General features: G+C 39.2%; 1 protein-coding gene across 11 annotated transcripts in view; it reads left to right on the top strand.

The window, feature by feature from the left end:
* Window positions 1-27,133, top strand: part of ENOX1 (ecto-NOX disulfide-thiol exchanger 1) — a 597,973-nt gene that overhangs the window by 389,754 nt on the left and 181,086 nt on the right. For 9 of the 11 annotated variants that reach the window (XM_055244859.2, XM_055244860.2, XM_063619109.1 and 6 more), the window contains 2 exons: window positions 3,709-3,852; window positions 4,637-4,774. In XM_055244859.2, coding sequence (XP_055100834.1) covers window positions 3,783-3,852; window positions 4,637-4,774 — 208 coding nt within the window. In that variant the 5' untranslated portion in view covers window positions 3,709-3,782. The remainder of the gene's footprint in view (window positions 1-3,708; window positions 3,853-4,636; window positions 4,775-27,133) is intronic. The other 2 variants (XM_055244863.2, XM_063619113.1) reach the window with 1 other exon arrangement.

The raw sequence follows: 27,133 nt of genomic DNA, 5'->3' as shown, positions 1-27,133 counted from the left end.
ACAGAGTCTCGCTGTTGCCCAGGCTGGAGTGCAGTGGCGCAATCTCAGCTCACTGCAACCTCTGCCTCCTGGGTTCAAGCAATTCTCCTGCCTCAGCTTCCCAAGTAGCTGGGATTACAAGCATGCACCACCATGCCCAGCTAATTTTTATATTTTTAGTAGAGACAGGGTTTCACCATGTTGGCCCGGCCGGTCTCGAACACCTGACCTCAGGTGATCTGCCTGCCTCAGCCTCCCAAAGTGCTGGGATTACAGGCTTGAGCCACTGCGTCCAGCCTTAAATTACATTATATTATTTTATGTATTTACTCTTTTAGAGATGGAGTCTCGCTCTGGTACCTAGGCTGGAGTGCAGTGGCATGATCTTGGCTCACTACAACCTCTGCCTCCCGGATTCAAGCAATTCTCCTGTCCTGGCCTCCTGAGTAGCTGGGACTACAGGCACAGGCCACTACCGCCGGCTAATTTTTGTATTTTTAGTAGAGATGGGGTTTCACCATTTTGGTCAGGCTGGTCTCAAATTCTTGACCTCAGATGATCCGCCTGCCTCGGCCTCCCAAAGTGCTGGGATTACAGGCATGAGTCACTGCGCCTGGCCTATATCATATAATTTTATAAAGGAATGGTGGAAAGTGAAATATTGTGCTCCAACTGAGGTGTGGCACAGAAAACTAGGGCAACACTTACTTTTAGAAATATCAAGTGTTACTCACTGTTTTAGAATTAATTACATAATTATCTACCAGAACACAAAGATCCCAGGGTACCTTAATGGAAACACTACATTTCCAAATAAAATAATAATAATTATCACCTACTGTATTCAGAGTGCTTTATTAGCTGTAATTTTTAACTCCCCACATCTCTGTGTGTAAATAAACATCACTAAGAAGATTAATCTTTTCTATAGTTTAGAAATAGTAAAACTAAGGCAGAGAAATTGATGTGAATGATAAATTAGGCTTTATGGTCTTGAATCATTTAAAGAGGCAGGTATTCAATAGGAACAATAGATGCTAACAAAGTACCAAAATCATTCTTGCAACTATTCATAAATTACTAGTTGATAATTAATTAAAAGTATTACCTTTCTTCCAAAATGAGTGACCGAATCAATTTAAATTTTGTGAACAATGTCACGGCAGCCTTGAGACTACTGGAAATTCCTAAGATGTGACAGAGCTTACTTTAGAATCACCATCCCAGGCACATGGTAGCCACACGAAGTTGTTATGTCATTAAAACCATTGGATTGGGAGACTGAAGAGATATAATACATTGAATGTCACAAGAATTTGATTGGGGGATAGATGTAGGTTTATACACCACATCTTGCCAACAGAACAATGCTTTTTTTCAGTGGAACAGTAGCAGTTTGTTACTGTTTTCAGTGAAACACTTGCAGTCTGTTAAGATGGCCATGAAAGTGTTAGGTAGAAACGATGGGTCTCTAGGACACTTGATGCCTCTTTATACGACTGTAACCACTAAGGTGAAAACTGCCATTGGAGCAGACTGTTATAGAGCCAAGGAAAACTAAAGCCATCCCTAAAACAGTGTAGCAAAAAGTCAAGGTGAAATGTGGTGGGTCAGGCACAAGTCATGAGCCTACAAAGTAGAGGGATGTTCTCTGATATAGTGTTCCAGAACTGCAGACTCATTAGAGAGAAAAAAAAATGTGTGATTAATGCCCATTTGGGAAGAATCTGAGGTAGAAGGAGGCTAGCCAACTAAACTTCATTTGGGGAGATAAGTAAGACAAATAGTGACCTTGCAAAGATCTGAAACAGCTCTGCTACAGGGCCATTTGAACAAAAGAATGAACACATTCTAGCCTGACTCTGCCTTGCTACTCTGAAATGGTTGGAAGTGGAGAGAGAAAAGTGCTTTGAGATTTCATCGTAGAAAGATCGTTGGTGAATGGACCAGACATTTAGGTTAGCTGTGCATTTCTTATGCTATTGAATTTATTTTCTGTGGTGAGAATCTCTTTGTCTAATGGCACCCATAGCCTAAGATAATTGATGCACAATACACATGCAGGTTCTGAGTTCATTTGGATAGTATAGTGGGAAGGAATAAAATATTTATTCTCAGTACAATTTGCTCCCAAAGTTAGAATCATTCACTGTTGGATGATGATGGTGATTCATCTTCCTGATAGACAATTGGAAAAAAATTCCACATTATCTTACGTACCCCTCTAGTTGAGGGCTAGGGGTTTGTTGAGACCATAAAAACTATTTGTTCATTATTCACCTGTTCTTGAGAATTGAACCCTTAGCTTCCGTTTGAACTAAACTTCTGCTCAACTGATCAGAAGTTCTTTTTGACAGTAGTGCTGAAGGGATTACTGATTCTTATACCTAAGAATGAAAGAAACAAAAAGACATGCCATAAAAGGTTCGAACTTCACATTAGATACACTGTCAAACCATAAGATCTAATTCTAAAATCATCATTAACAGGAATATGGTTTAGAAAAACTTCTAAATTTATACTAAAATAAAAATAAATATTTAGACTTAGTTGTTATATCTAATCTAATTAAGATCAAACTTGTCATGCCACTCATCTGAGTTGTGAACTGGTGAAAGTGCACTTAAAATATATGTGAAAGCTCTGTTTTTGCATTTCTAAGGGTGGAGAGAAGGTATAGCATTTTATAAATAGTGTGAGATTGAAAAGAACTTTGTAACTTTAATGTTTAATTGTTACTTATATTTATTAGATAAGTGCATTAAAAGACTATAAATATATAAATATAAATATATATTATATATAAATATTATATTATATAATATATATAATATATATAATATATATAAATATTATATTATATATATTATATAATATATATAATATATATAAATATTATATAATATATATTATATAATATATATAATATATATAAATATTATATAATATATATTATATATCTAAATATTATATAATATATATATAAATATGTGTGTGTGTATATATATATATGTATATATATATATATATATATAAAAGCTGGGCAATTCTAAGGAAAATTCAAACCAAAAAAGTTGTGGCCAGTTAAATTATCTTTCCAATGAGCTGAAAAAAACAAATGCTCTTCCTTTGCCTCCCTAACACCCTCTAGATCTTCCTTTATGGACAGCATGCCATTCTTCTCTTCTGCCTTTCCTCACTATTGTAATTTAGGTACCCTCCTTTTCCAGCTGCATGGTGAATGGGTTCTTGCTTTTTCCTTCTACCTCCCAACTTTTTTTCCTCTCTGAATACATTCCACAGATGACCATCTTCCAAAATAACAGCATCAATTAATTTTTTAACTTAAAAAAAATCTTGTTTAGCCCTGACTCTGCCCTCTCCATTGATGTGTAGTGTGTGTGGAAAAGGCTGTGCAGGGACTGATAAGCCCCCATTTGTGAAGGTGCTTCAGTAGGAAGCAAGACCTTTGAGGTACTCACAAACGGGGCTGTTTATTCAGCCAGCCCAGGCTCCTGGTGAGTCAATGAGTTGACCCACACATCTCACAGGGCTCTAATAACTGAGCCACAAGGCAGCCGCTGAGCAATGGGAAGCAGCCTTTCTTCTGTGCTCGAGACTGGAAATCAGTCTTTGTTTCTGATTTTGAATAGATAACAGTTTGTTCCTTGACGTTTTATCTCAGTTAACTATTAAGGTTTCTCACCACACTTCTGTCCCGTTTTGCAGAATCTGATGACCTCCGAGGGGACCTTGCACTCAGCCATCAAAGTGCTCCTGCCCCCCTGGATGCTCATAATTCAATGGTAGATGCAGGTGGAGTTGAGAACATCACCCAGCTTCCCCAGGAGCTTCCTCAGATGATGGCTGCAGGTAAGTGCCAGTGGCCAGCACAGGACACAAACAAGGCTTTTTTGAGTTCTTAGCGGAAAAGCTTGCCCCACCTTGAAAAATATGCATTGAACCAGGAGCCTGGGCCCATAAAGAAATCAGTCTGTAGAACTAGTGAAAATGAAAGAGCACTAAGTCAAATTTGACACATTCTTCTGTTTTGTTTTGGGTTTTCTTAAGCTTTGTGCTACTTGTTTTTAAATTTGATTTATTTATTTAGAAATCCTTCAGAAAAGTCACTTTAGGTAGACACCTGTATTTTCTTAATATAATAATGTAAAAGTTTGTAAAGGAAGGAATAGATTACGAGGTAACACTTAATAAACTCAGTCAGGACCAGTTCTACTGACAACTATTTTCTTGTTAGATAGAAGGCCTGCCTACTCAAGAATTACACTTAGAAACAGTAAGCCAATTAACTTGTTTTACCAAGAGAGTATTACTGCTTTGCCTCTCAGCCTTGTGACTTAACTAATGTTGTTTCACTGGGAGAAGGAAACAATTCTTCAATTTTTTTCCAGGGGTACCTCCTTAATAGCATGCTGTGTATAATATAAACTACATGTCATTAAGTTTTCTCCCAGAAAGTATTTGGAAACACTTTGTGTTTATGTCTAGAGAAAACATTGCTTTAGATTATAGTTCTTTATTTTTTTTGTAGTTTGGGAATGTGCCAAATGAAGCCTCACATCTCTAGAAATGTGATTTTCTTTAAAACAAACACCCTTGCCTATGGACTCTAAATCATGACTTGTTTTCCCCACAGCAGCTGATGGTTTGGGAAGTATAGCGATAGACACGACCCAGCTCAACATGTCCGTGACAGATCCCACAGCCTGGGCTACAGCCATGAATAACCTGGGCATGGTTCCCGTGGGGTTGCCTGGACAGCAGCTCGTGTCTGGTAAGCTTTCTCCTGGTTTCAGAGATGCTTGCAGCAGTGCCGAAGGGTATAGGTGACAGGTGCCTGGTAATCTCTCCATACCGCGAGTGTTGGACACGGTCTTTTATTTATGACTGGGGCATGTTTGGCAAGTTGTACTTGAGATTCTTTTCCTCATCACCTTTCTCTTCTGCCTAATAGCTGTTCTCAGAAAAAGCCACATTAACTGTTACTGCTATACACAGTCTTGCAACAGAAATTGCGTTTTTTAAAATTGGTAAATAGAATGGCTACTATTTGCTTTCCAATTTGTAAAACTCATTCACCTACATTATCCCATTTGATTGCACTGTCTTCCCTTTATGATAGGTAGATATTTCTTTGTGTTATTGCTCTTGTTAACGTTTCCGTTTTACAAATAGAGAAACAGAAGAGCAGAGTTTCGGTGACTTTTTCCAGCATTGAAGTGGCAGAGCTATAAACGCAGCTCAGCTGACACTAAATTCCCTGATTTCTGTCCACCACTTGGTGGAATCCTAATATAATGCGTGCATTCAGTAGAGAAAATGTTTAGAAATATCACAAAGTCAAAAGTCATCTAAAAGATTTAATCACTGAATTTAACAGGTGTTTGCTGAGGATTTTACATGTGTCCTGTAAAAAGTGCTTTGAGAAATAGAATAAATATATATGTATATAAGTGTCTTTGAAGAGCCTTTCTAAATTGAAAAAAAAAAAAACAAAACAAAACAAAACACCAACACCTGAAAAACAATGATAAAAACGATGTGTAGAGTCAGATGTGTTAAGTAGTGGTGCAGACTGGTGATGTAATAATCAGATCGGTCACTGGGGCTTTGAGGAAAGATGTTATCAGGAAGGTGGGGCTTGAGCTAAGTCTGGAGAGATGAGTAGGATTTGTATATTCACTCACTCATTCATTCATTCAACAAATATTCATTGAGCCGCTGTCTGGTGCAAGGGCTCCCACAGTAAACAAGACAAGTATGGTCTGCCCTCTCAGAATTTATAGTGGAGAGGTGACAACCAGGTATTATGCAGTAGTCATTGTTACGGTGGCAGAAGAAAAATTCACTCTTTGGCCATCAAGGTAGGCGAGGGTAGATGGTGTTCATTAAATAGAAACCAATCGCTTTTGGAATGTTGCTAAGTTCTACTCCCACATACCTGTGCACTTTATGCTGAGTTGACCAAGCATTTGTTTTTTGTTGTGTTTCTTTTTGGTCAATCGTGGCCATAAATGAAAAATTCCAAATTAATTATAGTTATATATGTGTGTGTGTGTGTACATGTGTGTATGTGTATATGTGTATACACATATATAATATATATGGTTTCTTTTTTAATATAACAAGAAAGAATATGAAAATGGATAAGATACCAGGGAAAGTAGGAGACAAAGGAAATACAAAGGCTGAGTTTTAAAACATTATATTTAGGATATTTATTAAGTTCTTCAAAATGCTATCAAATTCATACAATTGAAGATTAGTCTGCTCTAGGGAGGTAGGTGTACATAAATGACATTTTCTATGGCTTGAACATGTGTTTATCCCAGGCCCCTTTTCCCTAAAGCTTACCTAGACAGATACTTTCTTCTAATAACTTGAAAGTAAAGGTTTCTATTTTTCCACCCACGTTTCCCCAGCTGCCTAATTGAAATATTCAGAGAGCAGAAGTTACTTACTCTTGTCTCACCTCCTACTTCTCTCAGAAAATGTTGTATGACTTCTAGAGTAAGCCAAAACCTTCATAATTCATTATTTTTTTCTTGTGATTTTGAGTCTTCTGACATTTTAACCATGACCAATTTATGATTTTCCCAGCAACTTGCCATGAAAAGAATTACAGCCCTACAAGATTTACCGTATCTGCCCCGAATTACTTTTTCTATCTCCTGTGTTAGCCAAATTGCTTAAACTGTTTTTGAGCCTTTCAGGGTCTTTCTGGGCTTCCCTTCATCATTTACACAGCCTGATAACTTAACTGCACTTTGCTTTGTTGTCAGGGCCACCAGCCAACTACATTCCTTGATACAATCTCAGGGTCAGGTTCTGTTGTGTTTAGTTAGTGTTTATTTATTTTATTCCAGTCTTTTTTCTGTGCATTTCAATCATACTGAATATAACATTTTCTATTATGCATTTTTAACATCTTATCCTAAACTATTTTTCCATTGTATTCTTTTACATTAAAAATTTAAAAATAATTCATCAAATCTCCAGATTACTTAACCATTCTACTATTTACATTTAGGCTGTTTCCATTTTTTCACTGTTACTAGCCAAGTTTCTTTAAAGAACTTAGTCTCCCTGAGCATGCAAAAACATCTTACCTTTTCTATAAAATGGTGATCATATCTACTTCATGGAACTGCTGTGAGATTTAAATGGGATAATTTATATAACCTCCATATGGTAAGCATATATTACATATTCTTCTTACTCCTGTGTTCTTATTTCTTCCTTTCTCCTTTCTGCTTTTTTTAAAGCAAATAATATTTTGCTTTAAAACATTGCAGTGGACATTTTTATGCATGGGGCTTTTTAGCTGTTAGAATTATTTCCATTGGATAGACTCCTACATGTGGAACTAGTAGGTCAAAAGAAATGAGGATTTTCAAGTTTCTTGTTAAGTACTGGTCAATTAATTCCCAAACTATATATATGGACCTAATATTTACTAATTTGATATGCAAAAATGGCATCCTATTATTTTATCTTAAATTATTCTATAACTACCCTTGTTTATTTCCTTATTGTCTTTCATTTTCTATTCATATTTTCTCTTTTGTAAATAATTATTCTCACACTGTATCCATTTATCAAATAGGGTTCCTGGTAATTTTTTTGTTGTTGTTTATATTTGGGCATTTGTTAAACCTTTTAATCCTTGGACTTCATATTTCCTAAAAATATTTATCTAGTCCATGTTTTGCCTCCTAATGTTGGTTCTTTTTTATGGTTTTTATATTTAATTTTTCATTTTGAGTTCTTTATTCCATTTCTAAATGCAGAAAGGTTTGCCCACTCTGGAAGTTGTTATATTCCCTATTTTCCATGCCCCCAGTGACTTAATTCTGCCTTTTATTGGAAATTAAATTCTTATGCATATTTTTATCTATTTCTGAAGTATCTATTCTTTACTACTGATTTATCTATTTTTATTCCAAGACCACATTGTTTCAGTTCTTCTGGTTCTATGGTATGTTTACATGACATATCTGATGCCCTTTTTACTGTAGCTGGTGTGCAGCACTATTGTTTCTTTTCCACATAGCCATAGAGCCACAGATGCCACTGCTTGCTCAGGTGTCATGCTGGCCACCTCTGGAGTTCTTCCCTGTGAATGCAGAACGTTAGAGGCAGCATTTAATGTTTCATAAGGGACTTAAAGATTATTTAGTGTAACCTTCCTTCCAAGAAATCCTCTTTAAAACATTTCTGACAGGATTATGGAGAGGCTGGATTTTATGAGTACTTGGCTTTCTCCCAAAGTTTCTGATATTTCTAAATGACCAAACACTCTTCCCGTATTTGTTGAAATTAAACTGACACTAAATCCCTTTCCTCATTGCTTCTTCAATTTATTGAGAGATTAAAATTATCAGCAAAGCAAGGCATAAAATTTTTATATCCTCTGATTTTATCAAAAGAATTTCCCAGGAAATCAAATCCATCATGACTGTGGTAGCACACCTTTCAGATGTGCTGTCGTGCACTTCCACAGCGACGGCTCTTCCACTTCTCTCCCCTTTCATCATCACCAAATGTTCCCCACACTGTGATTCTGCTCCCACCTTTATGAACTTCTCTGTTTACCTTCTTCACAGGAAGTGCTACTTGAGATCATTACACTGAATTTGTTCCTTTTATCCCAAATATACCATTATACTGTTATACCCCAATCCTAAATCCCATACTCCAAAGTCCTGGCTATTCTGTGAGATGATACTTACCTCCATTATTGTTTCTTGTTTGTTTTATTCCCCATACTTCGTTTTGGTTTTGTGAAGTTTTTTGTTGCCTTTGATTTGTTTTTGTTGTCAACACTTTGTGCATTGGCGTAGATGTAGGTTTTTTTAACTGGTCTGTTGGAACATTCATGTTTCACTGTTGTTGTAAGGTAGAGTGGAGATCGCATAAGTGTTATACTTAGGTGGCCTAACAATGGTGGCAAACTCTGGGTTAAACACAGATAAATTGCTTTCTTTGTAGGTTTTCCCAAGGCCTTTACCATGCTAATGTGCAATAAGTAGTTCTCAAAGAGTGGGATCTACTATGTAGAATTCCTAACTTAATTTAGCCTTTAAAAAATGCCTGCATTAGGACAAATACCTAATGCATGTGGGGCTTAAAACCTAGATGATGGGTTGATAGGTACAGCAAACCACCATGGCACATGTATACCTATGTAACAAACCTGCACATTCTGTATATGTATCCCGGAACTTAAAGTAAAATTTAAAAATTAATTAAAAAACAAACCTGTAAGCCTCTCGTGAGATGCTAGAATATTCACTGTGGAGATCCTTCTCCACTACCATCCATCCTTCTATGCCTCATATGATATCCTCTGCATGATCTAGTTTACAATTTTGTTTGTTTATGTTTGTGCTGAACAGTGTCACTCCCTAATCTCAAATTTCAAAATAACTCTCTTGTGGTCAGGTGTTGCCTGAAACCTTCTTCTCAGTTTTCTGTGGCACACGTTGTCTCTTTTCAGAAGGCCCCACCTCTGGTGTCACAAGTTGAAATCTAGAACGTCAAATCCTGAGCTTTGGCACCTCTTGTGTGACCAGCTGCTCTCTTCCTGTATAACCTAATTTCTTTTCCAAAGTTATAATCATCAACTGGAAGGAGAGCTGAAAAGCAGGAGCTGAGTACCCAGGTTTTAAGTTTCTCGCCCAGGCCTGCATGGGAACTAGTAGTGCTTTCTGGATATTCTCTGGCCATGAGATAATACCTTGCTTTTCTATAAACTTTTTGAAATCTCCTTTCCTTTTGTCAACAATATTTCTTTAGCCGTTATTGACTCTGGGGTGATACACATCTTTTACTCCAAGCTTCTCAGCATGCCATTTGTGGTATTTTAAACACATGTTCCAAAAAGACATCATACTTGGCTGGGTGCGGTAGCTCACGCCTGTAATCCCAGCACTTTGGGAGGCTGAGGTGGGCAGATCAAGAAGTCAGGAGATCGAGACCATCCTGGCTAACACGGTGAAACCCCATCTGTACTAAAAATACAAAAAAATTAGCCGGGTGTGGTGGCGGGCACCTGTAGTCCCAGCTACTCAGGAGGCTGAGGCAGGAGAATGGCGTGAACTCGGGAGGCAGAGCTTGCAGTGAGCTGCGATGGCACCACTGCACTCCAGCCTGGGTGACAGAGTGAGACTCTGTCTCAAAAAAATAAAAAAAAAAGACAACATACTTGCCAATTAACTACATAGAGCCACATCCTTTATCAGTGACTAATTTGGAGCCAACAAAAGACTTCTTCACACTTGCAAGGCTCTGTCAGCACCCTGAAGTGTTCCTTGGCTCGTACCTTGCTGTTTCTTTTTCAGAAGCTCTGGGTTCACTATCACTGCTTCTGTTTCCTGCCATTCTGAGAAGAACTTAGCTTTCTCACTCATGGAACGCTAAGATAGGTTACAAGTCCTTCTCTGTCCCTTTCACTACCCTCTCCCATTCACTGGTGTTTCCACTTATTTTCATTCTTCTCTGCTTCCTCAGAGTACTTTTTTCTAATTTCCTTCTTGGGTTGTTTAATCCTCACAGGAACACCTTTATCCTCTTTAATATGCCCAGATATGAAGAGGGATTTGTTAAATCCTTTCATCTCCTCAAGCATCACTCTCTTAACTGAGATTTATTGAGCCCGATGTTATGCTAAATACTGGGAATACAGGACATAGACCTTACTGTCATGCTTTAGAGTGGTGGGAGAAACAGAAAAGAGTAAATACGCAAATACAAATCAACATGATAAGTGGTTATGCTACTAATAGATAAAGGGTGCTATAGGATGTCACTGAAGAGAGTTAAGCAGGGGAGTAGCAGGATCAGAATTGTATTTTTACAGAACATGTTTGTAACCCCTATAGAGGACAGATGGGGGTGTGGAAAGGTTGGCAACCAGACATGAGTTACCCAGATAAGAGACAGTGATGGCAGTAATGCCAGCGATTATCCTGAGCAGTAGAGATGGAGTGATCTGAAGGGACTCGTGAGACATTTCACTGTAGAAACCACAGGAATGGATGACTAAGACCACATGGAACATAAGGAGAGTGAAGAATCAACAGTGACTCCTAGGCTTCTAGACTTGCAAGCTGGGTTAACCATAGAGCCATTTGCTTAGAAGGTGGGGAAGGCTGAAAGAGAAGGGTGGGTAAGATGGCTCGTTTCCTTTTGGATATGTTGAGTTTGAGGAACCTGTTGAAAGAAAACATGTGGTGAGCAGGGAGATTTATGGGCCTGGCATGCAGGAAGGAAGGCCTGATGGAGATGTGGCTTTGGTGGCCACAACATAGGGATGGTTGTTGACGCCCTGGGGACCGTAACACCCAGACACACTTCTGCCGTGAAATTAGGAAGAAGCTCTCAGATACTCCTTCAGGTTTCAGCCTACCCTGCAGCCAGGTCTCCAGATCCCTCTCTTGTGTCCCACTACATTCCTACTATTGCAGGGCTCCAAGATTGAAATGAGAGAAGTGGTCAGAGATAAAAAATAGAATCTGGAAATCCTGCCTGAAACTGTCTCTTCAGCTTACAAATACACTCAGGACTATCTGTTGATAAACCACCCCACATGCTTGTTTTTGAAATGAAAATCATACTCATACCAGCAAAGTTTCTTTCTTTAGTCCCTTCAGATATTACTGGTGGCATTCTCTGACACAGGCATGATGAAGGGGATACAGACAGCCTGGCGGGTACCAGTGGGGGTCTCTAAAGGACGATGCTCAGAGTTCTCTTTTGTTTTTATTTTCCATCTTGTTGAAAGATTTCTCACTATCAAGTGTCAGAAAACAAATAGGCCCTTGACTTATGTTTCACAATTTATGTACCTGATTTCATGTACTTGTGACAGTTCTGTTACACCCTGTGCAGTTACTTACCCTTTCTTCCCCAGGACATTAGGACAGTACATTGGTATACTTATTTACTCACCACAGTATTACAGCATTTTTTACAAGGCACTAGAGGAACAGCAATTGGCATGACTGACCAGTGATGCTCTTATGGAGAACACATATCTCTAAAGAAGATGTTATCCAATAATTATACAAATGACTAATTATAATTGTGGGATGTTATAAAGAGGAATTGGGAGCCTAACTTTGTTTGGAGGTATTGGAGAAGCTTCAGAAAATGTTCCTCTAAAGTAGTAATATTCAAACTAAGACCTGAAGGATAAATTAGACATATCTAGTTAGCAGGAGGGAAGAGCAGAAAGAAATGGAGGATTCAAAAAGATGAGAAAGTTCTAAAAGCAGAAAATGTCCTGTTCAAAGACCTGAGATGAAAGGAGCTTAGCCCCTTCAAAGAAGAGAAAAGTGGGTGTATGTGGGCCAGAGGTGGTGGTTGGGACGGAGTGGGATTGGCAGGTTGGTGCTTAACACAAGTCTGGTGGGATACACTGGGGCCAGACCACGCCTTCCAAAGCTTGGAGTACAGACTTTATTTGAAGTGCAAACTACTGAAGTTTTAAGGAGATAAGTGACCTCTGACTCATGTTTTTTGTTTCTTTATTTCTCCTAACAAAAAGGTATCTGACTTGTTTTATAGAGATTGCATTGAAGAATGGCAAGAGGGGAGGCTAGGTTTATATCTAGAAGGCTGCTGTCCAAAAAGGGATGGCACAGGTAGATGGGGCAGAGGTAGATCGCCTAGATATATCCAATGGGACTGGAATATGGAGCACCTGCCACGTGCAGGCACTGCCGTAAGTGCTACACATGCTCTCCTGGAACTTGCATTCTAGTGCTAAGCTGATGTGTGTGTGTCTACAATATTGCTTTTGTTTGTTTCTTTTTCTTTTTCTTTCTTTCTTTCTTTTTTTTTTTTTGAGACAAGATTTTACCCTGTCATCCAGGCCAGAGTGCAATGGCATAATCACAGCTCACTACAGCTTCAGCTTCCCGGGCTCAGGTGATTCTCCACCTCAGCTTCTCGAGTAGCTGGGACCACAGGTGTGTACCAGCTTATTTTTTGTATTTTTAGAAAAGATGGGAATTCACACCATGTTGCCCAGGCTGGGCTCTAACTCCTGGGCTTGATCAAGCAATCTGCCTGCCTCGGCCTCCCAAAGTGGTAGGTAGGTGTGAGCCACTGCACTCAGCCTATCTACAGTATTTCTAGAGATAAGAGAATGTGTAAAATCTGTTTCCAAAAAAGATTTGCTTTGGCCTATCCCATGTACTATATAAGGTAATTGACATCACTTAAAGCACATCAAAGATTGTTCTCAAATAACTCTCCACAAATGACAAAAGCCTATATCCTTGTTGGCTAGAGATGTTACAAACTTCTTGTTAAATGCTTAATATAATATAGTCACTTTTCTATTCCATGGAATGAATAAGATAAATTTACTTGCTTAGTATTAGATTGACCTCTTCTGAATTATTAATGTAAAATTTTTTCATCCTGTGTATACTACAACAAATACATAATATATTTAAATTTTATTCTAGTTTGCACCCTTGATTAGCTTAATCTTTATTTGCTCTGTTGTACTCTGATATATGTACTACTCATTAGCCTTTTGAACTATGCCGGCCGCATTCTTACTCACTAGACTAAATTAGAGAAAATATTTTTAAATAATTGCATGTATATTGACATATGTACATGTATTAAATATATACTCCACAATATATAATTTTTATATGTATGTATATATCACAAATACATACATTCCCTAATTTTCTTGATTTCCTCTGGAGTAGAGAAGCTTCAGTATCTTTAACAGCCCGATGAGCTGAGGGAAAATATTTGCATCCCACACTAGGAAATTGTATCCTCTGCTCAGAGTGGACATTCGAATTCAGCAGAGAATAGAAAGAAAAGCCAGACAAATTCCCATATTAAAATGAGTTTGAGTGTTCCTATACTGATGTAAGTGTGTGTATATATGTGTGTGCATGCATGTAAATTATTGTATATTGGATTTTTGCATTGGGTTAATGTCAAAGTCTTTTATTTGTAACTATGGATTAATTGCATAGGGGACTTCTCTTCCACATCCATTGTTCGCTTTTATTTCCTTTTATTATTCTGCAGCCTGCCTTATAGTTTACAGTATGTTACATACTGCATTCTTGAATTGTAAGCACATGTCATCTATGTGCTAATATAATTATTCTATCATCTCTCTAATAGACTGTGCTGGACTTCTTCTATGGGAAAGAACTGCAGCTAATCATCTTTGTATTTCCTCTATCATTAAAGCTGGGTGCTTGATAACTATATATTTGAATGACTATGTAATTTGGTTCATTTATATAAATAATTAGATAAAATGCATAATACCTGGAAAAGTCACTTTTACACTTGGTCCTTAGACTATCTAAACTATAGATTTTATATCTGCAATCAGTTAGATATGAAGAGTAACTATGACCTCCAGACCTCTTGACATCCATGATTTATTTCTCATAATTGAGCATTATATTTTCAGATTCCTTCTTTTTTAAAAATGTATCTTCCCTGTCTTTCTTTATCATGGTTATGCTTTCATCTACCTTCTTGCACAGATGGAGTATATTTATAATAGCTGTTTTACTGTACTTATCTGCTGATTCTATTATCTGTGACATTTCTGAATCTCTTCATTGATTTTTATCCTTATGATAGGTCTTATTTTTCTGTTTCTTTGCATGCCTACTAATTTATTATTGGTTGCCAGATGTGAATTTTATGTTGTCAGGTGCTGGATTTTTCCTTTTTCTTTCCTTTTTTGTCTTCCTTAAAATATTTTTAAGATTTTTTTTTTTTTTCAGATGAAGTCAAGTTCCTTGGAAACAGTTTGATTCTCTCAAGGCTTTGATTTTATACTTGGGTTAATGGATCTAAGCAGCCTTTAGACTGGAGATAATTTCGTCCCATTTCTGAGGCAAAACACTTCTGGGAACTCTTTATTGGTATATTGCAAGGTTTCTTCTCTCTGGATCTCGGGAACTTGAGCTACTCCCTGTCCTTTGTGAGCTTCAGAAAGGTTCCATCTATGGCTTTTGCCCCAGCCTTCGCACTTCCCTCTCAGCCTTTCCTGATCAACATGCAGCCACAGACTCTGAGGGGACCTCTGAAGATCTCCAAAATTCTCTCTCTCTGATTGGCTCCTTCCTCTCTTGTACTCTGCCCTGAAATTTCCAGGGGCATTGGTCTCCCCAGATGTCGAATTCAAACAGACTTCAGGCTCTGTTCTGGTTTCTCTTCCTTGCATTAAGCCCTGGAAAATTTCTAGACAGTGGCTGGGACTATCATAAGTTTCACTTCATTTATTTCCCCTCTCTCAATGATCAGTGTCCTGCACCTCTTGTTGTACAGTATCTGAAAACCGTCATTTCATATATTTTGTTTGATTTTTGAGTTGTTTAAAGTAGGAGAATAAATTCTATCCTTGTTACTTCCTGGTGGCTAGAAGCAGAAGTTTACAGACAAAGTCTTTTTAAAGTGAATGTATGTATTCCCTAGGGATATAAGAAGTTAAAAATCTGAGGCTATAATATGAGTGACTTTACTAGGCATACTAAAAAGAATAGTAATAAAACCTATAATTATTTGGCACTTAATATGTGCCAAATACTCTAAACATCTCGCATCATTGAATCCTCTGCTAGCTAAATATTATTAACCCCATTTTATAGATGAGAGAACTGAGTTTAGGTGATGTGAGTTAACGCACCCAAGGCTACTCAGCTGGAATTGATAACCAGGTCTATCTGCCTAAACTGTTTCCACTGTATCAGGATTTGAGGGAAAATGATTAAAGCAAAACCTCCTATGTTTTTTGCCTTAGGCCAGCTCTATCTTTACACTTTTGTTTTTAAAAATAAATACCTTGGGTGGAAATACATCATTGGTGGTGGGGGTAGGGGAGAATCATAGAGATTTATTTGTATTACATTGAAATTTAAAGATTTCAATTATGTAATTATTATGCACATCACTTTTTGTTGTCCTTGAATGCTGCAGATTTCCATTTTCGAACCTGGGTCCTGTGATCTAGATATTGTACTAAAGTTGAACCAGGAACAACTTAGTAACATAAAGTAGAATTCTATGAATAACACCATGGTGGTCATGCACTCAGGTTTATGACAATAACCAAAAAGTGATCATCAGTATGGGAGAGAATATATACATTGCAGTCTGAAAGCAAGTAACACTCTCTCAAAGAAAACAGAAACTTGGAATTTTTAATGTTTAACACAAATGAGATGAACTTGAGTCAACCTACGTATATCCTGCATGGGAAATCCAGAATGCAGGAATCCCAGGTGGGATTGCTGATTTGGTAACTCAGGTGGAGGGAGTTCCTGGCTAATGGCTTCCATTTCTCAGAAAAGGACAGGCAAGGTCATCTGCTGAGGATAAGTGGGCTGATGAGGAATGGAAGGTTGGAAGAGAAGGGAGAACCCTTGACGGTTTCACTGGGGGAGAGACAGGAAGCTGACCAGAAAAATACGATAAGATGTCTGGACACTCGTTGAGAGCCCTGCATGGTTTTCTCCAGCACTGTTGTGTCCTCCCAGTAGGCAGGCACAGAGAAGGAAGTTCTCTGTGGGTTTATCCAAGGTTGGATTTTAACAGGTGGCAAGAATGAAAGGACAAGGGCACAAAGAAGGCATGAGCATTTTCAGGAGAGTAATTTCAGAGCTGGACTACACACTCCTACCAGAGTGGGGGTGGAGCCGTGAAAAAAGGGGTGGGCTGATGGGGCAAGAAAGTGGAGGGGTGGCTGGATGGGCAGAGCTGAGGATGGCAAGCAGAGGGTTGGAAAGGTGGGAAAGTGCAAGGACAGAGGGGCGTTAGCCTATTACAGCAGTATGTGGGGATCCTTTCTGTGGTCTTTTCAGGAGAAAAAATTTTTCCTTCAACATTGAGGAACTGTCTCTGCAAGAGGCAGATGGTGGCTTTAGAGCCTGAGGTCTTAGGTTTGAATCCAGGCTTGTTCCCTTAGCTGTGTAAACTTGGGCAAGTTAGTTAACTTCTCTGTCTGTAAAGAAGGAGAGGATAACCATCATCAGAGAATTGTTGCCTTTTCTAGAATCGTTGAAGTGTGGTACATATTATAGGGATCAAGTGTGTTAGTTTGTGTTACCCTCATTGGAGAGCAGTTTAAGAAGGCATGGGGAAGGGGAGAAGAGTGACCTTGGATGACTTCCTATTTTAAGGGAATGAAAAGAGGAGACTTGGCCCCTGTAGAAAATGATCCCCTTCTCCTGACGTCTCCTATTCGAGGTGAAGTGACAACTATTCTCTACAAGCCATGTGGAAGCACCCACACGTCCCCAATGCACACCCAAAAATCATAGCTCTGTGACACTGTAGCTGACCCTTGGACAAAGCCAGAGTTAGGGCTGCTGACCCCTACACAGTAAAAAACCTACATATAAGTTTTGACTCCCCCAAGACTTAACTACCAGTAGCCTGATGTTGTCCAAAAGCCTTATAATAACGTAAACAGTTGATTAACATATATTTTATATTTATGTGTATTATATGCTATATTCTTACAGTAAAGTAAGCTAGAAGAAAAATAAATGTTATTAAGAAATGATAAGGAAGGGGCTGGGCCCAGTGGCTCATGCCTAAAATCCCAGCACTTTGGGAGGCCAAGACAGGCGGATCGCTTGAGTCCAGGAGTTTGAAATCAGTCTAACCAACATGGTGGTAAAACCCCGCCTCTGGAAAAAAAAAAAAAAATAGTGGGGCATGGCGGCATGCACCTGTAGTCCCAGCTACTCATGAGGCTGAGGCAGGTGAATCGCTTGAGCCTGGGAGATGGAGGCTACAGTGAGCCATGATCGTGCTAGTGTTCTCCAGCCTGGGTGACAGAGACCCTGTCTCAAAAAAAAAAAAAAAAAAAAGAAGAAATGATAAGGGAAAATACATTTACTATTCATCAAGCAGAAGTGGATCATCATAAAGGTCTCCATGCTCCTCGTCTTCACATTGAGTAGGCTGAGGAGAAGGAGGAAAAGGCAAAGTTGATCTTGCTGTCTCAGGTGTCAGAGGTAGAAGAGATGAAGGAGGTAGAAGGGGAGGCAGGAGAGGCAGGCATACTTAGTATAACTTTTATTGAAGAAAATCGGTGATAAGTGGACCTTCAAAGTTCAAACACATGTTGTTCAAGAGTCAATTATATTAGAGTATTTTCTGCAGGTCATCTGTTTCAGCATCCTCTGGAAAGTAGATTTCTGGGCCTATTTTAGACCTTCTGAAACATGAGGCCTGGAAACTGCAACTAAAGTTTGAGTCCTTGAAGCACCCCAGCTTCTTGGCTGGTGGAGAAACAAACAAAAAAAAAACCTCATTTGGCCTTGGAATGGGTAGGGAAGCTTGTCTGATGCTACATTTTTGCCGTCTTACTTACAATGCAATTTTACAACTGAAAAATTTTTAAATAAAAGTAGCTGAGCTGTAAAGTACCTAAAACATAGTTGCATATACAAATTAAAACTTGTGTATTGAGTATCCGCTGTGCGCAAGCACTGTGCTGTGGTCTGAATGTTTGCATACCCCCAAATTCATATGTTGAAATCCTAACCCCCAAGGTGATGATATTAAGACATTGGGGAATTTGGGTGGTAATTAAGTCATAAAGGCAGAGCCTTCATGAGTGAGATCAGTGCCCTTTTAAATGAGACCCAAGACAGCCCCCTCACTGCTTCCACCATGTGAAGGTGAAACAAAAAGAGGCAATCTATGAACCAGAAAGTGGGTCCTCACCAGATGGCACATCTTCCAAGTACCTTGGTCTTGGATTTCTTAGCCTCCAAAACATAAGCTTCTGTTGTTTATAAGCTACCTAGTCTGTAGTGTTTGTTACAGAAGCTCCCCGTAGACTAAGACACACAGTATATAATCTCATTTAATTGGTTATTATCCTGAAGAAGATGTTTTGGGCATCAAGACAAACATGACTGAACTTTGATAAACTACATTTTCCTCTTTAACAGGGACATTATCTTGCTATCTATCATAGAAGACATAATTTTGACCTTGAGGCTTTACTTCTGAATGTTTATGCCTATAGGGCAAAAGGACTCTTTTCCTTTAAGGGGAAGGAGAAATATGGTAGTCTTAAAGTTCAGTAAGTATTTCTGACCACAAGGGCATCTTTAAAGAAATACTCCTCACTTCACTGGATGGGCCCCTTGTGACCTCCATCAGTTAATGCATCCTAGCCATTTATTCCATCTCAGCAGAAAAAATGAGCCTCAGTATCCTAATGTGATGTGACTGCAGTCTCCATGGGGACCCTATGCACAGAGTGAATCACTGCTGATGAGGTTCTAACCAGAGACATTTTCATGAACTGTGCAATCACTCAAAAATGTTCATTTTATACTTTCAACACTTAGTGGCCTCTCTTGGAAACCATGTATTTGAGAACATCTTTTTGAATTTGTTCATCCCCAGCTGTGAGGAAATACTGCCTAGTCATGGGTAGGAAAAAGGCAATTTAGAAAAATAATAGAGGAAAATGATGATTTCATCCTTGTCTGAATTTTCTATGTCATCCTTACTGGGGCTTCGCCAGGAGAGGGGCAGGCCAGAGATTCTGCAGGGGCACCAGAGGAACCCAATGTGCAGCAGTCCTCACCCACCAGAGAAGACTGGAAAGGGCATGAAAGTGCAGGAAAAGCCACTCAGTATGGCAAGAGGAGAGCACAGGGCCATGGGCCCTGGAGAGGTGGTGTTGCTCCTACCCTGCTCTATCACACAGTGGCGAAGTGGCCATGGGCAAGTTGCACAGATTTCAAGGGTCTTGTGGTGCCTCGCTGTCAAAGGCGGGTATTCAGGCTCCCTTAAAGCTCTGACTTTCTAAGACTTGGAAAATCTTAAAAACCAAGAACATAAGACATTAATATGCACAATGCTAAAATGACTAACATCTGGTTAATATCTGGAAGGAATAAAGCAACATGGTAACTTTTAACAGGAACCGCAGGAAGAGTATCTCCTGTGGTTAAGATAATCTTGGCCGGGACTGGTGGCTCACCCCTGTAATCCCAGCACTTTGGGAGGCCGAGGTGGGCGGATCCCCTGAGGTCAGGAGTTCAAGACCAGCCTGGCCAACAAGGTGAAACCGTGTCTCTACTAAAAATACAAAAAATTAGCCGGGCATGGTGGTGCGTGCCTGTAATCCCAGCTACTCAGGAGGCTGACACAGGAGAATCACTTGAACCTGGGAGGCAGAGGTTGCAGTGAGCCAAGACGGTGCCACTGCCCTCCAGCCTGGGCTACAAGAGCAAAACTCTGTCTCAAAAAAGAAAAAAATTAAGGTAATCTTTTTGGTGGGGATGATGTTGTTTGTTTGTATATCTGGTCTTTAATAGATGCAGAGAGCTCCTACCGAGTCAGTCACACATACAGCCATGTGAGTGATGCAGGAGAATCATTGTAAGGAACTCAAATCTTGCTAGGCTTTGAAGAAACAAGGAGCGAGAAAAGGAAGGACATTTTCCTGCCAGTTTCCGGGCTTTTGACGTAGCAGTGGCATCTGCTGAGTAACCGGTACCGGAGGACAAACACGAAAATGAATAGTAATTTAGATGCTAGAGATTAGATGGTCTCAGTTCAAGCAATCTTCGGAAAAGAGCAGCACAAGTAGAGATTTTCTTATCAGTAAAAGGTAACCGGGGTACATGCTATCTGAAATCTCAAATAAGTGGCCATTGTTTGTTTTTATTTGTAATTGTTTTCATCATGGCTCTATCTGATTTCTGAATTTACAGTTCTGTAAAGAAACTTTGCGGAAATATGAGCAGGAAAGAACAAGAAATGCATATTTTGTCACCTGCATCCCCTTGGCAAACCTCTTGCTGTGCCTGAGCCCATTGCAACCTACGTGGCATGGGCTTCTTTGAATGAGTAAACAAAGTATTCTGCTTTAAACAGCTTCCTGCTGGGCTCCATGCTTGTGGATAAGTCCGTGTTTCTTCAGATCACATTCATGAGAATGAAAGCAACATTGGGGCAAAAATAACGAAAGTATGGATAATTAAGAATTTATTGTGATATGTTGTCCACTATATAGGAAGATAATCACACCAACTCAATGTTAGTGGAAATCATAAGACTTGAGAGTTTGAAAGGACTTTAGATAATAATATCTCATGCTGTTTTTATTTTGTTTGGAGACAAAGTCTTACTCTGGTGCCCAGGCTGGAGTGCAGTGGTGCAATCTCGGCTCACTGCAGTCTTGACCTCCCAGGCTCAAGCCATCCAAGTGATCCTCCTACCTCAGTCTCCTGAGTAACTGGGACTACAAACATACACCACCACACTTGACTAATTTTTATATTTTTAGTAGAGATGGGGTTTCACCATGTTGCCAGGCTGGTCTTGAACTCTTGAGCTTAAGTGATCTGCCTGCCTTGACCTCCCAAAGTTCCAAGATTATAGGTGTAAGCCACTGCACCTGGCCCTGGAGATAACATTTCCTTTAAACCTTAGGGATCTGCCCCACAGCAGTGAATGTGTCACGCTATTCCTGTGCTCATGGCAGATGTTGCTAGTCCATCAGAGGGCTTTCTTGCTACTGAGGTAGAATGTGTGCTTCCATTGCAACATAGCACTCCAAGGAGCCAACACCAGTTCATATGTGAAGAAATCTATTTGCTAATCATTCTGCTAACACTGATCTGGTCCAGCCCTTGCATTTTTTTTTTTTTTTTTACCTGTAAAGGTTTTATTATGCGGGGAGGGTAGGAATTCGTCCTTCTTGGCAGCCACTTTCCTCATGGAAGCCATGACCAGAATGTTGCTCAGCTCCTCTCTCTTCCTCCTCCTTGGTCTTTTCTTGATGAATTTGAGGGCCTGTTTGTCTTTGGAGACCTGTGGCAGCTCCATGGCATGTTGCATGGGGCAAAGCCACATACCTCTCAGATCACATCTCCCATGAACTTAGTGTGCTTGGTGGGATGTTCATGCCAGCAACTGTGCCTCGGCTTGCTTGTGTTCTTGGTCACCTCGTGGCCCTTGTTTGAGGCCCAGGGCCCTGTAGTAATGCAGAGCTATGGCTGCTGCTCATCATTGGCTGCCACAGCACTTTCATATTATGGACAAGGAGACAGAGGTCTGGAGATTATCTTGTTTAGTTCTACAGAACAATGTATCTTGACTGGTTTCTCTGCTTTTGATGGATTTGAGAGAAATTCTCCAGGCACTCTTGCTTATTCCTTTCCTTGCCTAATGAAGAACATGCCAAGTTCAGGATGCCATTGAATTTTCACTCAATGAAATTGGCTAGCCATACAGGAGCAGCCTAACCTTGGGTTGATCAAGAGGAGACTTCATTTTTCATTCATTCTCAGTAAGAATTTTGTAGATATTAAAGGAAAAGCCTATTGATATTGCACAAGTGTATTATTTCATTAAGTTCATTATGTATTGCGGTAAAAGAATCCCTGAGACTAGGCAGTTTATATAGAAAAGATGTTCATTTGGCTCACAGTTCTTCAGGCTATACAAGCACAGCACCTACATCTTCTAGGCTTGTGATGAGGTCTCAGGAAGCTTACAATCATGGTAGAAAGCAGTAGGTATGCCCACATAGCAAGAGAGGGAACAAGAGAGATAGAGAGGAGGTGGTGCCAAGATCTTTTAAACAACCAACTCTCCTGTGAATAACAGAGTGAACTCATTCATTACCATAGGAAGGGGCCATCCATGAGGAATCAGCTCCCATGACCCAAACACCTCCCACCAGGCCCCACCTCCAACACTGGAGATCACATTTTGACATGAGATTTGGAGGGGATACACATCCAAATCATATCAATAAGGCAACTGAGATATGGATCAAATTAATGAACCACATTCATTTCTTTACATTCATAGAGTCTCAATTATAACTTGTTTCATTTTTAATTCTTGTAACTGTCTTTGTGCTAGAAGACCATGCTTAATCATTCATCCTGTCTTTATGCTGTATCTGTTTGTCCATTCACCCATCCATCTATCCACCCACCTGTCATTAGTCCATCCATCCATCTATCTAATCTGTATGTTCTGCCTAATGATGAGCCTCTTAATGGAAAGAACTATATTTTATTTATCTTTGTGTTTCTTATGCCTCCCGGAACCATTCTTGTTATGCATTGGTATTCAATAAATATGTATTGAATAAAAAAATCTTTAGCCTGTGATTTCTCGCCCCTTTAATCTATTTTATTAGAACACTACAAACCATTTGCCCACTTTCTTTCCAATTTGAAAAGAAGAAATTTAAAAATACCTTTCTTAAAAGCTTGTGATTACCTTTTATCAGGACTTAGGCCTAAATACCCATAGCAGGTAGCTCTGAGAATACTTAAGTTTCTTGGAATCACTTGTACTTCCAGCCAAAGGAGCGAAGTACTATTGTGTTTTGGCTGAAAATGAACTCTCTTTGAGCAGCAATTAAAAAATACAATGCTTCACATTATTTTCTCTTACTATTGGTCATCTTCCTTTTTTATATGAATTATTTCTAATGACTAATGTAAAATATCAGAAATGCCTGCAGAGCTTTGCCTGCTTTTGCCTCAGACTTTCTTATACTGACTTATAGTTGTCAGGATAGGGACCCATCCCACTCCAGCAGCCTCACACCAATTTCTCGTGGCTGAACACAGAGAACAGAACACAGCAAACATACTTCTTCAAAATATTTCTAAGGAGAGCCATTCATTTTACACTTTGAATGAAAAAAACAAATTCATAAGGAAATCAGTAGCTTTTAAAGAAAAACATATTAATGATTTTAAATGTGTATATAAACATGAAACCAAAATATATAGAAAATATTGAAACTAAAATTTTATTCTTAAGAAAAAAATGGGTATTTGAATTAATATTACATTCCTCCTCTGGAGTTTAGCTCTTGTTGCCTAGGCTGGAGTGCAACGGCGTGATCTTGGCTCACAGCAACCTCCACCTCCTGGGTTCAAATGATTCTCCTGCCTCAGCCTCCTGAGTAGCTGGTACTACAGGCACCTGCCACTGCGCCTGGCTAATTTTTTTTTTTTTTTTTGTATTTTTAGTAGAGATGGGGTTTCACCACATTGGCCAGGCTGGTCTTGAATTCTTGACCTCAGGGGATCCACCTGCCTTGCCCTCCCAAAGTGCTGGGATTATAGGCGTGAGCCACTGCACTCGGCCTCATACTAGTTTTAATGTCATAGTTTGGTAGTATCCCTCCTTCACTCCCATATTTATTAACCATCTTTTATTGTGAATACCTAAAGTTATTCCTGCTGTCATGGAGCTCATATTCTGATTGTGGAGACAGGTAGTAAACAAGTAAACTGACTGATGAACGTATCATTAGAAATGGTAATGATTACTATAAAAGAAATAATATAATGCTGCAATAATAGACCATAAGGGGGAACTTACCATGGATCTTCAGGTAACCACGAACAGTGTCTTTGTGGAGACTAAATTTAAGCTGAGATTCTGAGGTATAAGAAGGAGCCAGCTCTGGAAAGTGGAGAAAGAAGAGCATAGAAGAGGACCCCAGAGGCAGAAGGAGCTTGACTCACTTGGAGAAGTCCTAGACAACCAGCTTGGTGGTTGAGGTGGAACTGGTTATGTGAAGAGCTCAAAGTGGTTGTTAGAGGCCCTGCAGGTCCTGGGAAAGAGTTTGATCTTAATTCTAAAATTAACTGATTGAAGGTGATTTATTTATTCATTCCCTGAAACAGAGGGATTCCGTGATTGAATTTAATGTTAAAAGAGAATGGATTTGGGAAGTGGGGTAGGAATAGAAGCAAGAGAATCAGTTAAGAGGCCACACATGTGTGGGTCCCAGGTGAGTAGGGCTTTGACTTGGGGCATGATAGTGAAGTTGGAGAGATAAGGGCAAATTGGGATAAGATTTTGAGGTAGAAGACTTAGGATTTTGTGATGGATTAGATGACAGGGGAGTGAGAGAGAGAGAATCAAGATGAATGCCAAGTTACTAGCTTAAGCAACTGGGTAAATGGGGTTTATGAAGTGAGAAACACAGGAGGAACAAATAGAGGAAGAAATCATGCACTCAGATTGGTACCTCCCGGGTTGGAGCTCCTGTGGGAAATCTAAGTGGTGATATTGAGTAGACACAGAGATATATGGGTCTGGAGTAAGAGATGGGTGGGCCAGAGATAATCACATCCAGAGAGATCTGTGTTCATCAGCATGACTGGCAGCATGGGCATGAGGGAAATGGCATAAAGAGAATAGAGGGAACAGCAGTAGGCTTTGAAAACTTCCAGCAGTTATAGTTTAGGAAGAAGGTGATAAGCCAGCAAAGGGGGTTGAGAAGAAATGAGTAGTCAGAAAATTAGAAGAAAAACAGAAGTGTGCAACGTTATGGAATCCAAGTCACATATTCAGCCAAGTAGTAGCCAGCATGATTGATTTCTTCTGAGGGGCAAAGTTAAAAGACTGCAATGGGGGCCGGGGTCATTGGTGACCTTCACAAGGGCCATTTTGGTGGAGCTGTGGGGATAGAAAGCAGGTTGGTGGGCTAAAGGTTGAACAATATCATAAGGAACGGGTGAGATGGTACATAGGGAGGTCTTGCAAAAAGCCAAAAGGGCTGCACAAAGAAAAGGGATTCGTAGCAGCCAGTGCCTTCAGATAGTAATGGATGTGCTATTTTTCATTTTGTTTTTAAATTGGCCCTCTTTCAAAAAGCAAAAACAAAACCATAAAAGGGAAGGGAGGGAGGGAGAAAGAAATGAAAGAGAATAATGAGAAATGAAAAAGAAAACTAGAAACCTTCTATAGACAACTGTTTGAAGTTATTTGTCTAGAAGTCAGGCAGATAGATTGGGAGGTAACTTAAGGGGGAAATGGCAATGGCACAAAAGTAAGACAATTAGGATGTGATGGTACACTTTTGGAAATTGTTTAAGTAGGAAGAAGTATTTGATTCAGGGGTTAATATAAAAAGTAAAGTCCTAAAGAGTCCCAAACTCCTTGATTTGGGTAAAGGTTTTGCAGTTCTTAATATAGATGGTGAAACTGAGACAGAAAAATGGTGAATCCTTGGTCTAGGATTAAGTATTATAATAAGCCACCAAGAGGCAGCATTTTAAACTCAAAATGCATTATTGGCTGACACAGTCTTGTACTTGCCAAAAATTTTATAAACTTACTAAATTTTTGTAGGCATTCTCCTTGATAAATAATTAAACAAGTATCATTTGTCCATTGAAGTTATTATTAGACACAGCCATCTGGTGCAATACCACTTCTCCCTTTTGAGTAATTTCTCCTCCTAAAGAGTCAGTTTACATGTCTAAAGCTCATTTATATGCCATGATTTCATATCTTTGTGCCTTAACTCATTCTAAATATTTACTTTGGCTAATTAATTGATTATTGTGAAACTGACTGAAGGCTGCATGGCTTTTAGAAATGATGAGAATGATTATTTCTCCTGCTGTGAAATAATGCCGCACCTCCCCCATTCAAACGTGCTCTCCAAGTATACACGACACATGTAAATAATAGACCTCTCATAATCCTTACCTCGTTTTCAGCACTCACACTGTATCTTATATTTGCGCATAAGTTATTTTTATTTGTTCTTTCACACAAGCTAGGTCAGAAGACCAAAAAATTTTTTTTGTTCTCCCCTTTTCCCCCTCTGTCAAGCGTAGTAGAAACAGTGTTATCATCTCCAGGGAAAAATAGGACAGCCATTGTTTCCCTAGACCCTACTGGCTTGGCTCCATGAAACGGGGTTCTATGTCTAAATAAAGATATATTTTCACCTTAAACAAGATGACTGTATTTAGCCTTGTGAAATTCTAACCAGTTGCATCATGATTTTTCAGGCATCTGAACTTAGGTCTAGGGGAAGTTAAATTCCTTTACCTCTTTGACCTTTAGTTTCCTCATTAGAAAATGGGAATATCAATAATATCTATCTTTCTTTCTTCCTTTTCTTTCAAAGATCATATGTATTGTGGATAATGTCATTTTTAAAAAAGGAAATAAGGAGATGTTTTGGAGTCAGTAAAGCCCTCTACGTGGATTAAGTATTTTAACTGTTGATCCCTTCTCAGCATTTCTGGAGCTGATTCAGAGGAATGCATATTTTAAATTTTGATATTTCCAAAATTGCCCTGTATAAAAT

The sequence above is a fragment of the Symphalangus syndactylus genome, chromosome 15, assembly GCF_028878055.3.
Source record: "Symphalangus syndactylus isolate Jambi chromosome 15, NHGRI_mSymSyn1-v2.1_pri, whole genome shotgun sequence".
Taxonomy (NCBI): domain Eukaryota; kingdom Metazoa; phylum Chordata; class Mammalia; order Primates; family Hylobatidae; genus Symphalangus; species Symphalangus syndactylus.
Note: the sequence above shows the minus strand (reverse complement) of the source record. Positions and strands in the feature narration are given on the sequence as shown.